Source organism: Engystomops pustulosus, chromosome 4 (assembly GCF_040894005.1).
Source record: "Engystomops pustulosus chromosome 4, aEngPut4.maternal, whole genome shotgun sequence".
NCBI lineage: Eukaryota > Metazoa > Chordata > Amphibia > Anura > Leptodactylidae > Engystomops > Engystomops pustulosus.
In genome coordinates, this window is record NC_092414.1 from 208,198,102 (window position 1) to 208,218,834 (window position 20,733).

At 44.2% G+C, this 20,733-nt stretch overlaps 1 protein-coding gene across 1 annotated transcript in view; it reads right to left on the reverse strand.

The window, feature by feature from the left end:
* Nucleotides 1–11,480, reverse strand: part of LOC140128221 (A.superbus venom factor 1-like) — a 44,028-nt gene extending 32,548 nt beyond the window's left edge. The window contains exons 1-9 of the mRNA XM_072149760.1: nt 11,322–11,480; nt 7,109–7,295; nt 6,853–7,015; nt 6,540–6,610; nt 5,436–5,530; nt 4,735–4,817; nt 4,561–4,648; nt 2,772–2,874; nt 2,523–2,643 (exon numbers count right to left, since the gene is read on the reverse strand). Coding sequence (XP_072005861.1) covers nt 2,523–2,643; nt 2,772–2,874; nt 4,561–4,648; nt 4,735–4,817; nt 5,436–5,530; nt 6,540–6,610; nt 6,853–7,015; nt 7,109–7,295; nt 11,322–11,383 — 973 coding nt within the window. The 5' untranslated portion in view covers nt 11,384–11,480. The remainder of the gene's footprint in view (nt 1–2,522; nt 2,644–2,771; nt 2,875–4,560; nt 4,649–4,734; nt 4,818–5,435; nt 5,531–6,539; nt 6,611–6,852; nt 7,016–7,108; nt 7,296–11,321) is intronic.
* Between the last annotated feature and the right edge of the window lie 9,253 nt (nt 11,481–20,733).

Below are 20,733 nucleotides of genomic sequence, written 5' to 3' on the forward strand. Positions count from 1 at the left end.
TCTTCCCTATGATGTAACCCTGGCTTCTTGATATGTACGATTGGGATCAAATACCAACATTTATAGTATAGTACAGTATAGTTTCAAATAAGCTCTAAGACAAAGACTTTATACTTCCTTTATGAAGAAATCCTTAAAAAATGGACTACCGGCACATGACTGTTAAAAAAACTGTCCTTAAAAACATGTTTTGTTTTGCCTTTGTTTTTACAGTTGATTCTTATCAATCGGGCATTTGCTTTTAACAGATCTTCATTCACTATAGTCTATGAGTGATCTGTTAAAAAAACGGGTCTGACTAGGACATGATCGAATTTTGGTCGATATATCTAACCGCCGCCAAAATAACGACCATAGGCACTTATCCATTAATATATGCTGGGGCTTGTTTACTAAGGGTCCGCGGACTGCAATTCCGTCGGGTTTCCCGAATATTTCCATTTTGGCGGCTGAATTGCACAATGTTTTTGGTGCACGCAATCGGATTGTGCCGCATCGAAGCCGGCTTGCATGTGGCAGAAATCGGGGGGCGTGGCCGTCGGACAACCCAACGGATTTGGACAAACCGCTGAAATTAAAAACGGAATTTTGTTGCAAGATCAGCACTCACATGCACTAGGAAGAAGAAGGTGAACTCCGGCGGACCTCAGCGGGGGAAGCGACGGATACAGGAAATTGGACGCACGATCTTAGTGAATCGTGGCAGATCCGAATCCTCGTCGGACAACGCACCACGGGATTATGACTGGACCGGGTAAGTAAATCTGCCCCATTGTATCCAGTGCTATTTGGACATTGTTCATTTGAATACAATTAAGAATGATTAGAGATGAGCGAACATGCTCGTCCTAGCTTGATGCTCGTTCGAGCATTAAGGTACTCGAGACGGCTCGTTGCTCGGACGAGTATTTCCCCTGCTCGAGATCGAGCATTTAATTAAAAAAACACAGTGAAGAACAATGAAGAATAGAATAAAAACAGTGACCACAGTGAACACAGGATCATTTAAGTGAAAAACACAGTAAAGAACACAGGGAAGAATAGATTACAGATGTTCGGCACATCTGCTTACTTGTCGGGAGATACGCGCGGAACGGTGCGAACAAAATAGCATGTGAAGAACAATATATATGTGTGAAGAACACATTGCACAACAGCACAGAGACACCGGGGAGCAGCACAGAGACACCGGGGAGCAGCACGAAGACATGGGGCAGCGGCAGCACGGAGACATCAGGCAGCGGCACGGAGCAGCACGGAGACATCGGGGCACGGAGACATCGGGGCACGGAGACAGCGGGGCACAGAGACAGCGGGGCACAGAGACAGCGGGGCACGGAGACAGCGGGGCACAGAGACAGCGGGGCACAGAGACAGCGGGGCACGGAGACAGCGGGGCACGGAGAGAGCGGGGCACGGAGAGAGCGGGGCACGGAGAGAGCGGGGCACGGAGAGAGCGGGGCACGGAGAGAGCTGGGCACGGAAACAGCTGGGCACGGAGACAGCGGGGCACGGAAACAGCTGGGCACAGAGACAGCGGGGCACAGAGACAGCGGGGCACAGAGACAGCGGGGCACGGAGAGAGCGGGGCACGGAGAGAGCGGGGCACGGAGAGAGCTGGGCACGGAAACAGCTGGGCACGGAGACAGCGGGGCACGGAAACAGCTGGGCACAGAGACAGCGGGGCACAGAGACAGCGGGGCACGGAGAGAGCGGGGCACGGAGAGAGCGGGGCACGGAGAGAGCTGGGCACGGAAACAGCTGGGCACGGAGACAGCGGGGCACGGAAACAGCTGGGCACGGAGACAGCGGGGCACAGAGACAGCGGGGCACGGAGAGAGCGGGGCACGGAGAGAGCGGGGCACGGAGAGAGCGGGGCACGGAAACAGCTGGGCACGGAAACAGCTGGGCACGGAAACAGCTGGGCACGGAAACAGCGGGGCACAGAGACAGCGGGGCACGGAGACAGCGGGGCACGGAGACAGTGGGGCACGGAGACAGCGGGGCACGGAGACAGCGGGGCATGGAGACAGCGGGGCACGGAGACAGCGTATCTCCCGACAAGTAAGCAGATGTGCCGAACATCTGCAATCTATTCTTCACTGTGTTTTTCACTTAAATGATCCTGTGGTCACTGTTTTTATTCTATTCTTCACTGTTCTTCACATCTGCTAACTTGTCGGGAGATAATATACGCGCGGAACAGTGAAGAATAGATTGCAGATGTTTGCATACATCTGCTAACTTATCAGAAGACATTCTTTTTAAATTAATTAACACATTTTATTCCCGAACCATGGTCCCTTTGAAAAATGCTCGAGTCTCCCATTGACTTCAATGGGGCTCGTTACTCGAAACGAGCACTCGAACATCTGGAAATGTTCGGCTCGAGTAACGAGCACCCGAGCATTTTAGTGCTCGCTCATCTCTAAGAATGATGCTAATATAATTGTTATATGTAAATGTTATGTGAGCAAAAGTAGATAGAACTTGAGGCCGTCTTTCGGTGTTATGGTACCCACCAGATTCAGTAATGAGAGTAACGGACATATATAAGGTGTACTGCAACATGTCATCAACATTCTTAAAGATCTTCACAAGATCTTCTCTCTTCAGTTTAGCTTCTCCATTTCCTTCATGAATCTAAAGACAGAAAATGGTTACTATAATATCAATGATAAATGGTGGAGGAAGAACTGAAAATTGTACGAAGAATAAAAGTCTTTACATATTTAATAATGAGAAAAAAATGTAAAATATTATTTTCCTACCGGAATCCTTCTCAGGGTGTCTGGTAGACTGGTCCTTGTATCTTCTTTTTTGACCCCAAATATTACAAATGCAATGCCCTCTACAGGCTTCCCATAGAGGAAACTGGTTTTGGAGAGAAAAATAGAGCAACTATGAGACCCACAGTCCTAATTTCTGTAGGTACTTCCCTCACTGCAAAAAACAATGCATAAAATAAGATGTTTCATAAACCAAAACATTGGATTTTGGCTTTACGGATTGGTTGACACTGAGGAACTATCTGTCTGGGTTCCTAAAGATTGTTTGTATTTTGAAGTATCTGAAGACCTGGAGGACTCGGTCAACATGACTGTATGTGAAACAACCCCTTGCCAGTCATGTTCATGTAAGATATACTAATCAATTACCAAGCAATTATTTATGCAAATGAAATTGAGACAGGTTTGAAGTCATTACAGTATTAGATAGTTGAGTATGGAGACGCAGAAGTTGTAGATTAGTACAGTAGGTTATTGAAGATGGCATCTCTTCAATACTGGAATGGTGATAACTCTAGTGAAAGGCCAACCAAGGAAGGAGATATTTGTAGGACATATTTTATTGTGCGGTCATGAGAGGAGACACATGAGGATGCAGGATGTTCGGCACATATCACTGAAGTGTTGGTGTCCCTTCTAGGGGTGACTGACCATCATTCGATAGTCGCACCAGCAGTTGGAGCAGTGTGATCTTTTACAGCAAAATCAGTATTGAGGAACTCAACAATAGACCTCCATACCCAAATCTAGCTGCCAAAGAATCCAAGACAAAGCTCACATTAGTTGCTTATCTTGATATTGTTCCAGTTTGCGACAGACCACTGCAAACTAAGGTGCCATTGTTTGGATGTCAATATTAGAACACCAAAAATGCATTGTCACACCATATTAGCTATAGTTAAGCTCCGTGAAATAGTCTGGCCAGAGACATAAGGTTGTAATGAAGGGGATGCCTTTGTCGGGAAGGTGGATAATGAAACAGTGGGAGCTGATTCTTCTTGTTGACTGATCAAATGATCCTCTCTACTGGTTTCTGGAACCTGTTTACTGGATGTACTTTCACTTACGTACAGTAACTACTGTTCCCTGCACCTCCTAACAAACCCGGTCAGAACCACCTAGATGGTGGGCATTAGCAATGGCCTTCATTCTTCTCTAAATCAGATGATGTCTTCCCTCTCAAAACTGTCAACTGGGCAAAATATTTTTAAAGGAATACAACAACAACTACAACATATTGATAAAACGGTTACTTTCATTAGCCCCAAAAGCCCGTCTCTCTGAAATTCTCGGGCATGTGTGGGGCACGAGGAGGTGTTAATGCCACAAATTTACTAAAACCGACCAAATTTACTAAAGTCTCCACCAGACAATGGCAGACACTTAACTAGAACTTTAGACCAGGTTTGACTTGGTCTAAACCAATCAAGCCTATTGGAGAATGGCGGACCACCCTTTCAGATTTACTAAGATGTTGGTGCCTCTTGGTAAAGCCAATGTAAAGTGCACCAGTAGTGGAGAATTTATACTGGCATTATAAATGTACCCCAAGTGTATAATCACACCCCACCTGTAATTATTTAAGGGTCTGCCTAAAACCTAAGGGTCTACCTCTTGACAATATATTATGGTCAGTAAGGGTTTTTCTTGCCATCTTCTAATTTCATGAGAATACCACATTTTCAAGTGCTGTTGGGACAAGCTACAATTTTTAATTGCTAATAATATAGAATTTGTTCTTATGTTTTATTGAAGCTGGTCGTGTACTTACTCTGCTTTTATATCCACATGAAATTCAGAATCATCCACATAGAAATATTTATTCTCCGGAATCAGCTTAATCTCAAATGTGGGAAGTACTGTATCGGGAAAAGAGTAGACTTAGAGATCCAAAGCCAACTGTAAACTAATATCATCATCGCAAACCATAGTGATATCTTCTTACCATATTCTTTCACCTCAAAGTTTGTGGTGTAATTATACAGCGGAGATTCTTCAAATTTGGCTGATATGGTCCATACACCCACACTGTGGAGGTAAAGAAATTGGGCATTATACTTCATGAGTCCAGTTTTTCACTATTTCTTAACATGTGTTCTAACAATATTCATGTAAACATTAGACTATAAACTCCTTTACCATCATTCATTTTAGTGTCAATTTTGAGTAAATTTTATCTAAAGTTTTAGAGTTTTGGGAAAAAAATGTCATCCCTTAATTTGTTGGTCCTTATGTTCGGTAAGTGAAACATAGGAAGGGTTTTAAGTAAGGGTTTTCCAGCAATTTTGCCCAATCCCTGTATTGCTGAGATTTGAATGCAAAGCAATAGGCAAACACAATTGCTTTGTTATCATTAGAATATTTGTTGGATGTAGGAATGATCAAAATAATATTTGTTGATATGAGATTAGGCAGTAGATGTATTATATGGTGGGTATGTGACTCTGCCAGGTTTTCAACATTACTAATCTGTTAGTTTGTTATGCTTTCCGAGCATATATATACTCAGAGTAGGGACCATCGTCCAGTTGTCCCCTGCAGGTAAGTGCAGTGTGGACAAATAGGCAGGGACAGGGAAATGGTATTTTTAAAACGTTATTCTGATATGATTTACATTTACAAGATATTTCAATATGGAACATTTACCTGACTAGTTCTGGTAGTTTGTAGGAAAAGGAAATGATTCCAGAGTCTCCTTCAGGTTTTCTTGTGTCTCTTTTAACAATGATATTTTCAGGGGTCTGTGCAGAGAAAATAGAATGTGGATAAAGTAAAAATTGATGCCATCCGAGAAACAAAAACACTTAGGCTACATGCACACGGCAGCGCAGGGAGAGGAGGAGGAGGTGAGCGCAGCTCACCACCGCCCCTCTCCATAGGGCTGCACCGTACCGCTCCCGTAGGGCGCCGTGAGCCCAAAGAAGTGTAAGGGGGGACGTATATGGGCAGCTTATAAGTCGGCCGTATATACGTTCCCCATACTGTAGTGTGAATGTAGCCTTAAAGAAAGATTGTTGGGTGTGAAGTTGGCGAGTCATTTGAGCCTTGTGTATTGACCATAGTAGGACTAGAATAGTCAGATTCAACCATATCAACCTTGTTTTGGTTCTCATCATGGTTCTAATACATCTTTTCTCTAGAAACTGGAAAATTACATGGAAAATATCATAAATATTGCCAGGTTCTAACTAGACAGGGGTACTTACTCGTAGACCCAGACACCATGACTAATGGGAAGCCAAAATGTGGCACTACCAGAGCCCCTGCATGCTGTAACCCCACTGGCTGTTACACTTACTTAGGAGGTCTTACCCTCCTAAATAGTGGGATGGGGGAAATGCTCCTGCACATTGTAACATGACCTTTGGTTAAATATGATATTTTTAAAAATCTTTTTTTGTTTAAATTGGACTTGAAAAATTGAAAGGTTTATCCAGGGATTACGATATTTAGAGCAATAAAAAAATTGCCAATTTTTACAATATTTGGTGTCAGTTCCAAAGGGCTTTTTACTTCTTCCAGATATAGAATTATGGACTTGAGTATGTTTTTTTTATTCACATAGTTTTTAGGGTTCAAAAAAGACACATGTCGATCAAGTTCAACCATTTATATAAATAACTGTGTATGGTATATATTTTGTGAAAAAAAATCACGGTTGTGCTGAAATTATTTTGGTTTAAGTTGCCGAAAGTGAATATCTATGGTAAAATTTGTAAATTTGTACTCAATACATATGAATTGTCTTACCAAAAATTCAATGATCACAGCTTTATTCACAGGAGACATTTTGTAGTCCATGGCATATACTCTGTAGAGAACTGTGGGAAAGAAAAGGTGAAGTTGCATGATTGACATGGACCATATGTAAAACCATGTGGTTGGCCCTGACTTTCTTGGAATCAATTTGTTCACAATGTTGGGCTCATCATGGATAAAACTCATCTCTTCGTCCACATCGAGGCTCAGTAGATCCCATTCTCAGCTTCCATCTCTACAATGTGATTTACACAACCCTTTAAAGGATCTGCACTACTATGACCCAAGTGGTCTATCCTAATACCTGTAGACCCCGGGGTGTAGATGGTCTTGTCACTCTGAATGAAGACATATCCACTTTGATGGCCCAGCAGGACAACCTTCTCCATGTTGCACACAGGAGACTTCACAGTCACGTAGACATACTGTTTGGTATTTTGCTTTATATTTAGATCTTTAGATGGAATCTAAAATGAAAAAAAAGATCATAGTAAATACTTGGATCCGTGACGCGTAGCTTGGAATATTTTTTAGCCAGTTGAAAAATGCTATAATTTTACCATGACTTTTGCAGATCCCAAGAATTTGTTGTTATCATTCAGGGAGATCTTCTGTTTTGCTAAACTCAGACTTCTCTTGGGAAAATCTTGAATCTCGACGTCGGCATCGAAAGCCTTGTTGTGTCCATCTACGACGATGGTCTCTTCACTCTCCAATCGTAGAACATTAGGTACAATGAGAGTGCATCTATCAAAGGAGGAAAAGAAAAAATCAAACAGAAGGGTAAGAAGCCTCTCTGTAATATTGTGACCTGTTAGTAAATTTCTTTTTAGAGGAAGGGAAACTAAGGTTGGTACTATAGTAACACTCTCCGACTTCAGTACCGTACACTGCTAAATGACGTAACAATACAGGTTAACATGAACTCATCGAACCCATTGAACATTGTTTGAAATTAAAATTTTATGAAAATCTTGTGTTTACATGAACCTGAGCTTCAGGGGACAAGGGATCAATCCTGCTTCTGGTTTGCAAACACTTTGCTCCATTTTAAGATGAAAAAGGCCATGTTTCATTCTCCCATAAATTAAAAACTGAATTGTTTGTCAAAATTATTAGCAAATAGCATTATTTCCTATTGGATACCACCCCTTTATCCATAATCACACACAGGGCCGGGGTCAGCACTGGTCATACCTGGGGAAGTGCCGGGGTCCAGAGCTGCTGGGGGGGCCCACATAAGGCTGTAAATAAGGAATCCATGATGGGTGAGGGGGGCTGTATCTAAATAATCCACATGGTGTCAGGGGGGCTTTATAAAATAACCAAGGGAATATTTTAGGGAACAGGAGACTGTTTTAGTTTTTGCATTTTCAATGCAGCAAGTGAGTTCACTGTAAAGGTGTCTACTGAGGTTCTGTCGCCCAGTGGCCAACTAAAACCTGGAGCCGACCTTGCTCACACATGCTGCCATAAAAGTTACCTTAACTTTACCTTACAAACAGATGACTAAGAAACATGGGGGGTGTTAAACCTGACCTATAGGGTTCTTAGACTGAGTTTTTCACATGTTTTAGAGCTACCGGTGAGTTGGGTCCGCTTAAACTATATCTGGCACAACAAAACTTTTTGGGAAAATTTTCACTTTGATCATCTGTACATGCAGGACACAGGTCATACTTATACAGGACTCTTCATTACTGTATCATTCACACTGAGTGCTTTTGTCTTAAAAGCATTGGAGCCCAGAGCCCCTCAGGTTCATTTGCATGATTTATAAAACCTTTTTTTTTGTAAAAACAAGGTCCTAAGAAGCTAAAAGAAGAGCAGAACCTGACAGAGGGAACACACGTCAGCAGGTAAGCGTGCTTGGTTTAGAATCCTTCATTTTGGTGGAAGATATCCTTTAATGATCAGGCCATGTTCCAGTTTTCAATACCTTCTAAAAGGTCTATATCTTTTGTATTTCTCTGTCATTATAGTTGTATGGGGTCTTGTTTTTTGTGACAAAATGTTGTTTCTAATAGCACAATTTTGGGCTTCATATATCCTACTGGTAAACTTTGATGTAGCCTTTCTATGCATTTTATTTAAAATAGAAGGCAAATCTGGTATTGTTTTTTCTAATAAAAGTTTTCGGGCTTTATTGACTCTAAATAACATAAAAAACACACACAGCAATACCAAATTTATAGGGTTTTTTTTTTTTTAAATGACCTTCAATTGCCGGAATAGTTTTGGGTAAAATAAAAACTTTTTGCATCGTTACCTTCGGAGCACCATAACTTTTGAAATTGTATGTCAATGTGGTTGTTCAAGGGTTTATTTTCTGTGAAAAGATCTGTAGATTTTATTTGGGTTATTAAAAATTTGGGCACCGTTTTTTCCTTTATTTTCTAATGTATTTTTGTTGTACGGGATAGATTCTATTATAATTTTGGAGCCTGCGTTTGTGCAGGTGTAGAGGTCATTTAAAAGGGGTGGGCAATTTTTGCTTTGTTTACTTTAATGTTTACTTTTTACTTGTACTTTTTTATATAAAACTTTATTTATTTTACATTTTACAGATTAGATTTACCATAAGGGGATCCTCACATGAGATTGTTTGATCTCTTGTATAATGCACTGCACACTTCCCAGGCATCTATCAGGCCAGGATAACACTACCTTCTGATGCCGGACCGGAGAGGGGCATCGCATCAGAAGAAGTGCCCTAAATGACTGCCATAAAAAGCTCATATGGTGGTCATTAAGGGGTTAACCAATGAGAATGCATGTGCAATCCTATGGGGCTTATTTACTTAGGGTACCGCAGCCGCATTTCCGTTGGGTTTTCCAATGTTTTTGGGGATTACGCCGATGGGACTGGGATTGAGTAGGCGATTGTGTTGCACATTGTGTAGCAATCGTGCCGGCTTTCAAGTCGGGTGGGGGGAGCGATCCGACGGATTCGGACAAACCGAAGGTTTTAAGTTAAAAATTGTGTCAAAAGACATGCATTACATACACCGGGAGGAAGATGGGGAACTTCGGCTGACTTGAGCGGGGAAGCGACACATGCAGTAAATCGTCTGCACGATCTTCTTGAATCGCGGCACAGGGCATTATCATCGGACAATGCACTTTCGGGATCTCCTCTGGACCGGGTATACTGTATTTATTATAAGATATCCTCCACATGGAAGTCAATGGTTGAAAATGTTATAGGAATGGAAGGAGATCATGGGTATGGATAAAGTATTTACCGTTTAGCAGAAAACGTGATGTGAGTTTATTCCATTGTGGTGAAGATGATTTTTTACAATATTATATCCATAGTACAGAACAATTGTAAAGTACCACAAGCCCAGCACTCGCTGCCAACCTTTACAAGTAATATCAGTAAGATTACAGACTGTGTTTGAGGGACAATCTCTACAATTGCCCAAAATCCTCCGATCTGAAAGTGTTCTGCATGTTGAACTGATGAGTAGGATTTATAATTGTAATAATGGGGATTACTTACTAAGGGTCATGAGTGCACTTTGGTCGGACTTTCCACTGTTTTCGAGATTTGTGCATCTTTGACAGGCATTTAACATGTGCCTACGCTGGGATTGTTTCGCATGTGATCGGATTTTGGCACAGCTGTGCTGGTTTTCATGCGACAAAATTTGAGGGGCGTGCCGTGGGATGATCCGACTGATTTAACCTTCAAATTGCGTCACAAGCACAAGCACTTAGATGCACCACTAAAAAGATGGTGAACTTTGTCGGACCTGAGCGGGGAAGCAACACGTGCAGGATATTGCGACACAGGGCATTATCGTTGGACAATGCAATTTCGATGAACTCCAGCGGCCACGTAAGTAAGTGAGCCCCAATGTGTTGCTATTTTTTAGGCTTATGAAGTGATTTTACTTGTGGCCCTTATGGTCCAGTCCCCTGTAATAAACTGGACATGGACAATAGTTTTACTTCTACTATAAGAATTGGCGTTAGGAAAAATTTATCAGCTTAACTAAAAATAGGCCGATAGAAAATAGAAAAAAAAAAAAAAAATCCCATATATATAAACAGAAAGAAACTCTTAACCCTCCAACCACTTTGTTTCTGAGTAGGAATGAGGAGATCTAATCAGTATTGAGTCTGGGGGCTTCCCAGGCAGCATTTAAAGGCCTTATACCCACGATCGAAGCCAGCAGCAATCGAGGGTGTTACCAGTCAGGGTGAGCCTGAACACTGAACCTGAACTTCTGGCTGATCCGGGATCGGGGAATTGAAACCAAAATGTTCGGCATGAACACCAACATCATGTAGGATTTCCATAAACACGTATTTAACATCCAGAGATGTTGGGTATATCCATTTCACGTTAACAGGTCCATTAGCAGAAATCCAACACCTGGCAGTGACATTAACATGGCACGATGATCTGAATACATTGCAGAAATCCTTTCCACATATCCTATAAACATTTCTCTATTAACCCTTCAATCTGGGATTCAAAACATTAATTTCTGTAAGAAATGTAATATATCCCAAGTTTTAACAAACTTGGGACATCCCCAAGACATTTAAGACTCTACATAATACAGAAAAGCTCCCGCTACCACTACATCGTTCTGGACTCTTAAGAATCTCGTGACAAGTGACCACAGCGGAAAACTCTTCCGTTGGACCTGCCATCGTCGTACTGATTCCCCAGACTTAAGAGCTGGCAAAAGTTTAGAAAATTCAAGCACAAACCTAGATTTGTGTTATCTAAAGGATAAGGCAAAGAACTGTACTCACGGTTGTCCATAGCACCCAGCCAGTAGGGCGAGCAGGGTGACACACAGAAGTCTGCACCCCATGCTGTGTCCAGGATAGAGTGTAGCTTCTCCTGGGCAGTGGGGCTTTATATCCCTTACAAAACTGAGTAAACAGTCCCTCAGTAACAGGGAGTAGCTGGCGAGATATGCAGGCTGTGTAATTTCCAGTAAGAGCTGCAGATATTGCCAAATGTTGAGATTGTGTCATTCATAGCACAGGTTGATCTGTGAGGATTAAAGAAACCTGAGCACAATGAACCTATAATCAGAGACAAAAGAGCAGAGTAATCTCAATGGCAGTGAGTGAAGACTTATGTTGGAGCCATGGAATAACTTCTCTTATGTGGAAGTTGGGCTCCTGTCAGGTTCCCTTTAACCAATGAGCATGCAGTAACTATATGAGAACGCAGCTATGAGTACGGAGGACTGACTTTATGTTGTGAAGAATAAATGGGGGTTTGATTATTCTGGGTATTTGCAATATCCGTGGTGACATGGTCCTCTGTCCGTGGGATGCGGCTGAGGAGATGCTGAATTTATCTATGTCATTTTACTGCTCTGTGTGAACATGGGTTTGGCTGTCTTTGATGTTTGGAGAGAGTTAATTGCACCTTACCCATCTCCTCTACTGCTCTGCTCTGGTACAGAATTAGTTAACCTGCTGTGACAGACAGAGCTCTACCCCAAACATCTAGGGCAGAGGTTCTCTGACTTCATAGAAATTTTCTTGGTGCTCATTGAAGTCTATCTTGACCCACTCCATTCCTTGTGAGAGATACTCTGTTTGATGAACCTCTGGTATTCCACTCTTGGCTTCCATTCAGACTTATTCTTCTGTTTTGCATATTGGTATTTCCTGGCTATCTCTGTTGTGACCAGGCTCGTCAACCATTGTTTTCTGTTTTTGTTGTTTGTCTTGTTCCATGTTTGCAATTTGGTGTAGGAGTGGACTGTCGCCCAGTTACTAGCCATTGTTTAGGGTGAATAAAACAAGCTAGTAGGGCGGGTAGGGCCTTTTGGGGGGGGGCTTGAATTTAGGGATCACTGCTTGTCTTCTCTGAATCTAGCCCCTTCATTACAGTATTGAGGTACATTCATTAAGGTACATTCATGAGCTTGGTGTATGCCATTGTGCCGGAGACCCTCAACTACACCCTGGTGGTGGCTCTTACTGTAGCTCAGCTCAGTGTATAGATCTTCTAATGGCTTTTTTCAGAGGTAATTGTGCAGTAGGATAAAGCAAAGGAAAGAAAAGGAAGTCTGGGTGATGATTATGATTATTTATTTATAGAGCAGCATTAATTCCCAGGTGCTGTACCATCAGTAGGGGGGTCATATATATTACATAAACACAAAAACAATGCAAGTACAAAATACAAAACTACAGTGATCTGGAGACAAGTGGAAGGAGGACCCTTCCCATGAGGGCTCACAATCTATGGGAGGGAAAATGGAGACACAAGGTGAGGGGGTATAACGTGTTGTAGGTGATCCTGAAAAGGTGGGTTTTCAGGTTATGTTTGAAGGTTTGGAAGGTGGGGGACAGTCTGACACATTTGGGTAGATAGTTCCAGAGAATGGGAGATGCACAAGAGAAGTCCTGGATGCGGTTGTGAGAAGAATAGATGGTAATAGAGTGAATCTAAAGGTCCAGTGAGGAACAGAGATTATGTGTGGTGCAGTATTGGTTGATGAGGTCAGAGATATATAGAGGGGAAAGGTTGTGGACGGCTTTGTAGGTGATGGTTAGTATTTTAAATTGAATTCTCTGTACAATGTGTAACCAGTGGAGAGACAGAGGAGAACAGATGGATTATCTGGGCAGCAGAGAGAGGAAAAGCCAGGAGACAGATGGATGAGCCGGGCAGCAGAGAGGAGAGGCAGAGGAGAAGCCAGGAGACAGATGGATGAGCCGGGCAGCAGAGAGGAGAGGTAGAGGAGAAGCCAGGAGACAGAGGGATGAGCCGGGCAGCAGAGAGGAGAGGTAGAGGAGAAGCCAGGAGACAGAGGGATGAGCCGGGCAGCAGAGAGGAGAGGTAGAGGAGAAGCCAGGAGACAGATGGATGAGCCGGGCAGCAGAGAGGAGAGGCAGAGGAGAAGCGAGGAGACAGATGGATGAGCCAGGCAGGAGAGAGGAGAGGCAGAGGAGAAGCGAGGAGACAGATGGATGAGCCGGGCAGCAGAGAGGAGAGGCAGAGGAGAAGCCAGGAGACAGATGGATGAGCCGGGCAGCAGAGAGGAGAGGTAGAGGAGAAGCCAGGAGACAGAGGGATGAGCCGGGCAGCAGAGAGGAGAGGCAGAGGAGAAGCCAGGAGACAGATGGATGAGCCGGGCAGCAGAGAGGAGAGGTAGAGGAGAAGCCAGGAGACAGAGGGATGAGCCGGGCAGCAGAGAGGAGAGGTAGAGGAGAAGCCAGGAGACAGATGGATGAGCCGGGCAGCAGAGAGGAGAGGCAGAGGAGAAGCCAGGAGACAGATGGATGAGCCGGGCAGCAGAGAGGAGAGGCAGAGGAGAAGCCAGGAGACAGATGGATGAGCCGGGCAGCAGAGAGGAGAGGCAGAGGAGAAGCCAGGAGACAGATGGATGAGCCGGGCAGCAGAGAGGAGAGGTAGAGGAGAAGCCAGGAGACAGATGGATGAGCCGGGCAGCAGAGAGGAGAGGCAGCGGAGAAGCCAGGAGACAGATGGATGAGCCGGGCAGCAGAGAGGAGAGGCAGAGGAGAAGCGAGGAGACAGATGGATGAGCCAGGCAGGAGAGAGGAGAGGCAGAGGAGAAGCGAGGAGACAGATGGATGAGCCGGGCAGCAGAGAGGAGAGGCAGAGGAGAAGCCAGGAGACAGATGGATGAGCCGGGCAGCAGAGAGGAGAGGTAGAGGAGAAGCCAGGAGACAGAGGGATGAGCCGGGCAGCAGAGAGGAGAGGCAGAGGAGAAGCCAGGAGACAGAGGGATGAGCCGGGCAGCAGAGAGGAGAGGCCGAGGAGAAGCCAGGAGACAGAGGGATGAGCCGGGCAGCAGAGAGGAGAGGCAGAGGAGAAGCCAGGAGACAGAGGGATGAGCCGGGCAGCAGAGAGGAGAGGCAGAGGAGAAGCGAGGAGACAGATGGATGAGCCGGGCAGCAGAGAGGAGAGGCAGAGGAGAAGCCAGGAGACAGAGGGATGAGCCGGGCAGCAGAGAGGAGAGGCAGAGGAGAAGCCAGGAGTCAAATGGATGAGCCGGGCAGCAGAGAGGAGAGGCTGAGGAGAAGCCAGGAGTCAGATGGATGAGCCGGGCAGCAGAGAGGAGAGGCAGAGGAGAAGCCAGGAGTCAAATGGATGAGCCGGGCAGCAGAGAGGAGAGGCAGAGGAGAAGCCAGGAGTCAGATGGATGAGCCGGGCAGCAGAGAGGAGAGGCAGAGGAGAAGCCAGGAGACAGAGGGATTATCCGGGCAGCAGAGAGGAGAGGCAGAGGATAAGCCAGGAGACAGATGGATGAGCCAGGTAGCAGCGAGGAGAGGCAGAGGAGAAGCCAGGAGACAGATGGATTATCCGGGCAGCAGAGAGGAGAGGCAGAGGAGAAGCCAGGAGACAGTTGGATGAGCCGGGCAGCAGAGAGGAGAGGCAGAGGAGAAGCCAGGAGACACATGGATGAGCCGCGCAGCAGAGAGGAGAGGCAGAGGAGAAGCCAGGAAACAGAGGGATTATCCGGGCAGCAGAGAGGAGAGGCAGAGCAGATGTGGTGGAGACAGATGGATTACCCGGGCAGCAGAGTTTAGGGTGGATTGGAGGGGCATTAGAGAGTTAGCTGGGAGAACACAGAGAAGAATGTTGCAGAAGTCCAAGCGATGTCGGATGTTCATGATGATGACTTCCATTATCATTTTTCGGCTTAGTATTACAGCGACAAAACCCCCCCACCTATATTAAACAGTAGAATTATACAAATCTGACGTAGGGATTTCCAAAAAGTTACATGAAAACTAGTGAACTTCTTTCTGCTGTTTGACAAAGAAGAAGTTTTCTCCAAGTATAACACAAAGTTCTACAACATTATCACCTCCATAATTCATTTCTGAAAAAAAGAAAAAATCTTTAGGATTCCTTAGCTTCACTTACATATATAATGACGGGAAAGACGTCTGTAAATATTTATGCAGGGAGTTTTTTTTACTGGACTCAGGTGTTACCCCTTCTGTGGCCTCATGGACAGAAATTCCGTTTTTGCACAAAGTTTATTTGGCAGATGAGACATTTTTCTAAACATCCAAGGGCAAAGCTAATTATTGACAGGGTTTTGTTGGAGTCATTTTTTGTTTAGATATGGAATTAGTTATTGTTATTACCTTATATACTCGAGTATAAGCCTAGTTTTTCAGCACAAAAAATGTGCTGAAAAACCCAAACTCGGCTTATACTCGAGTCAAAAAAATAAATATATCTAAACTCACCTTTCCGGCGACCCCTGTATATCTTCTGTGCGATCTGTCCGGCAGTGGCGGCAGGCTATATACACTGGGGAAGGGGCTGGCAGGCTATATACACTGGAGCAGGGGCTGGCAGGCTATATACACTGGAGCAGGGGCTGGCAGGCTATATACACTGGGGCAGGGTCTGGCAGGCTATATACACTGGGGCAGGGTCCGGCAGGCTATATACACTGGAGCAGGGGCTGGCAGGCTATATACACTGGGGCAGGGACTGGCAGGCTATATACACTGGGGCAGGGTCCGGCAGGCTATATACACTGGAGCAGGGGCTGGCAGGCTATATACACTGGGGCAGGGTCTGGCAGGCTATATACACTGGGGCAGGGTCTGGCAGGCTATATACACTTGGGCAGGGTCTGGCAGGCTATATACACTGGGGCAGGGTCCGGCAGGCTATATACACTGGAGCAGGGGCTGGCAGGCTATATACACTGGGGCAGGGTCTGGCAGGCTATATACACTGGGGCAGGGTCTGGCAGGCTATATACACTGGGGCAGGGTCTGGCAGGCTATATACACTGGGGCAGGGTCTGGCTGGCTATATACACTGGGGCAGGGGCTGGCTGGCTATATACTGGGGAGGCTGTGACCAATGCATTTCCCACCCTCGGCTTACACTCGAGTCAATATGTTTTCCCAGTATTTTGTGGTAAAATTAGGGGCCTCGGCTTATACTCGGGTCGGCTTATACTCGAGTATATAAGTAGTTAGTTTTGTCCTTTGTTCCCTCTGTTTTTTTAATAAAAAAAACCCTTTGCCTTTTCCAATCCATCAGGGTTTACCCCAGAGGTTTAATAGGGGAAGAGACTGGGACTTAGACCCTCGGTCATTGTTTTGGATGTGCCCTCTCACTCACATCCTATTACACTCTGATTCTGGCCGTTACACTGAGCTCCGCATCAGCCCGGATCGGGTCATCACTGCAGCTCCAAGAGATTGAGAAATACCAACTAAATATCTGTTTTCTTTCTATTACTGTGTGTATTCTCCCCGTACTGTGACATCACTGTGTGTATTATCCCTGTACTGTGACATCACTGTGTGTATTATCCCTGTACTGTGACATCACTGTGAGTATTATCATGTACTGTAACATCACTGTGTGTATTATCCTGTACTGTGACATCACTGTGTGTATTATCCCTGTACTGTGACATCACTGAGTGTATTATCCCTGTACTGTGACATCACTGTGTGTATTATCCCTGTACTGTGACATCACTGTGTGTATTATCCCTGTACTGTGACATCACTGTGTGTATTATCCCTGTACTGTGACATCACTGTGTGTATTATCCCTGTACTGTGGCATCACTGTGTGTATTATCCCTGTACTGTGACATCACTGTGTGTATTATCCCTGTACTGTGACATCACTGAGTGTATTATCCCTGTGCTGTGACATCACTGTGTATTATCCCTGTACTGTGACATCACTGTGTGTATTATCCCTGTACTGTGACATCACTGTGTTTATTATCTCTGTACTGTGACATCACTGTGTGTATTATCCCTGTACTGTGGCATCACTGTGTGTATTATCCCTGTACTGTGACATCACTGTGTGTATTATCCCTGTACTGTGACATCACTGAGTGTATTATCCCTGTGCTGTGACATCACTGTGTATTATCCCTGTACTGTGACATCACTGTGTGTATTATCCCTGTACTATGACATCACTGTGTGTATTATCTCTGTACTGTGACATCACTGTGTGTATTATCCCTGTACTGTGACATCACTGTGTGTATTATCCCTGTACTATGACATCACTGTGTGTATTATCTCTGTACTGTGACATCACTGTGTGTATTATCCCTGTACTGTGACATCACTGTGTGTATTATCTCTGTACTGTGACACCACTGTGTGTATTATCACTGTACTGTGACATCACTGTGTGTATTATCCTTGTACTGTGACACCACTGTGTGTATTATCTCTGTACTGTGGCATCACTGTGTGTAATATCCCTGTACCGTGACATCACTGTGTGTATTATCCCTGTACTGTGACATCACTGTGTGTGTTATCTATGTACTGTGACATCACTGTGTGTATTATCCCTGTACTGTGACATCACTGTGTGTTTTATCCCTGCACCGTGACATCACTGTGTGTATTATCTCTGTACTGTGACATCACTGTGTGTATTATCCCTGTACTGTGACATCAATGTATGTATTATCCCTGTACTGTGACATCACTGTGTGTATTATTCCTGTACTGTGACATCACTGTGTGTATTATCCCTGTACTGTAACATCACCGTGTGTATTATCCCTGTACTGTGACATCACTGTGTGTATTATCCCTGTACTGTGACATCACTGTGTGTATTATCCCTGTACTGTGACATCACTGTGTGTATTATCCCTGCACCGTGACATCACTGTGTGTATTATCCCTGTACTGTGACATCACTGTGTGTATTATCCCCTGTACTGTGACATCACTGTGTGTATTATCTCTGTACTGTGGCATCACTGTGTGTATTATCCCTGTACTGTGACATCAATGTATGTATTATCCCTGTACTGTGACATCACTGTGTGTATTATTCCTGTACTGTGACATCACTGTGTGTATAATCCCTGTACTGTGACATCACTGTGTGTATTATCCCTGGACTGTGACATCACTGTGTATATTATCTATGTACTGTGACATCACTGTGTGTATTATTCCTGTACTGTGACATCACTGTGTGTATTATCCCTGTACTGTGACATCACCGTGTGTATTATCCCTGTACTGTGACATCACTGTGTGTATTATTTCTGTACTGTGACATCACTGTGTGTAATATCCCTGTACTGTGACATCACTGTGTGTATTACCCCTGTACTGTCACATCACTGTGTGTGTTATCCCTGTACTGTGACATCACTGGGTGTATTATCCCTGTACTGTGACATCACTGTGTGTGTTATCCCTGTACTGTGACATCACTGTGTGTATTATCCTGTAATGTGACATCACTGTGTGTATTATCCCTGTACTGTGACATCACTGCGTGTATTATCTCTGTACTGTGACATCACTGTGTGTATTATCCCTGTACTGTGACATCACTGTGTGTATTATCTCTGTACTGTGATATCACTGTGTGTATTATCCCTGTACTGTGACATCACTGTGTGTATTATCCCTGTACTGTGACATCACTGTGTGTATTATCTCTGTACTGTGTGTACTGTCCCTGTACTGTGGCATCACTGTGTGTATTATCCTGTAATGTGACATCACTGTGTGTATTATCCCTGTACTGTGACATCACTGTGTGTATTATCCCTGTACTGTGACATCACTGTGTGTATTATCTCTGTACTGTGACATCACTGTGTGTATTATCCCTGTACTGTGACATCACTGTGTGTATTATCTCTGTACTGTGTGTACTGTCCCTGTACTGTGGCATCACTGTGTGTATTATCCCTGTACTGTGACATCACTGTGTGTATTATCTCTGTACTGTGGCATCACTGTGTGTTTTATCCCTGCACTGTGACATCACTGTGTGTATTATCCTTGTACTGTGACATCACTGTGTGTATTATCTCTGTACTGTGACACCACTGTGTGTATTATCTCTGTACTGTGACATCACTGTGTGTATTATCCCTGTACTGTGACATCACTGTGTGTATTATCCCTGTACTGTGACATCGCTGTGTGTATTATCTCTGTACTGTGACATCGCTGTGTGTATTATTCCTGTACTGTAACATCACTGTGTGTATTATCCCTGTACTGTGACATCACTGTGTGTATTGTCCCTGTACTGTGACATCACTGTGTGTATTATCCCTGTACTGTGACATCACTGTGTGTATTATCCCTGTACTGTGACATCACTGTTTGTTTATCCTTGTACTGTGACATCACTGTGTGTACAATCCCTGTACTGTGACATCACTGTGTGTATTATCCCTGTACTGTGACATCATTGTGTGTTTTATTCCTGTACTGTAACATTACTGTGTGTACAATCCCGGTACTGTGGCATCACTGTGTGTACTGTCCCTGTACTGTGGCATCACTGTGTGTATTATCCCTGTACTGTGACATCACTGTGTGTATTATCTCTGTACTGTGGCATCACTGTGTGTATTATCCCTGTACTGTGACATCACTGTGTGTATTATCCCTGTACTGTGACATCACTGTGTGTTTTATCCCTGCACTGTGACATCACTGTGTGTATTATCCCTGTACTGTGACATCAATGTATGTATTATCCCTGTACTGTGACATCACTGTGTGTATTATCCCTGTACAGTGACATCACTGTGTGTAATATCCCTGTACTGTGACATCACCGTGTGTATTATCCCTGTACTGTGACATCACTGTGTGTATTATCCTTGTACTGTGACATCACTGTGTGTATTATCTCTGTACTGTGACACCACTGTGTGTATTATCTCTGTACTGTGACATCACTGTGTGTATTATCCCTGTACTGTGACATCACTGTGTGTATTATCCCTGTACTGTGACATCGCTGTGTGTATTATCTCTGTACTGTGACATCACTGTGTGTATTATTCCTGTACTGTGACATCACTGTGTGTATTATCCCTGTACTGTGACATCACTGTGTGTATTGTCCCTGTACTGTGACATCACTGTGTGTATTATCCCTGTACTGTGACATCACTGAGTGTATTATCCCTGTACTGTGACATCACTGTCTGTATTATCCCTGTACTGTGACATCACTGTGTGTTTATCCTTGTACTGTGACATCACTGTGTGTACAATCCCTGTACTGTGACATCACTGTGTGTATTATCCCTGTACTGTGACATCATTGTGTGTTTTATTCCTGTACTGTGACATCACTGTGTGTACAATCCCGGTACTGTGGCATCACTGTGTGTACTGTCCCTGTACTGTAACATCACTGTGTGTACAATCCTGG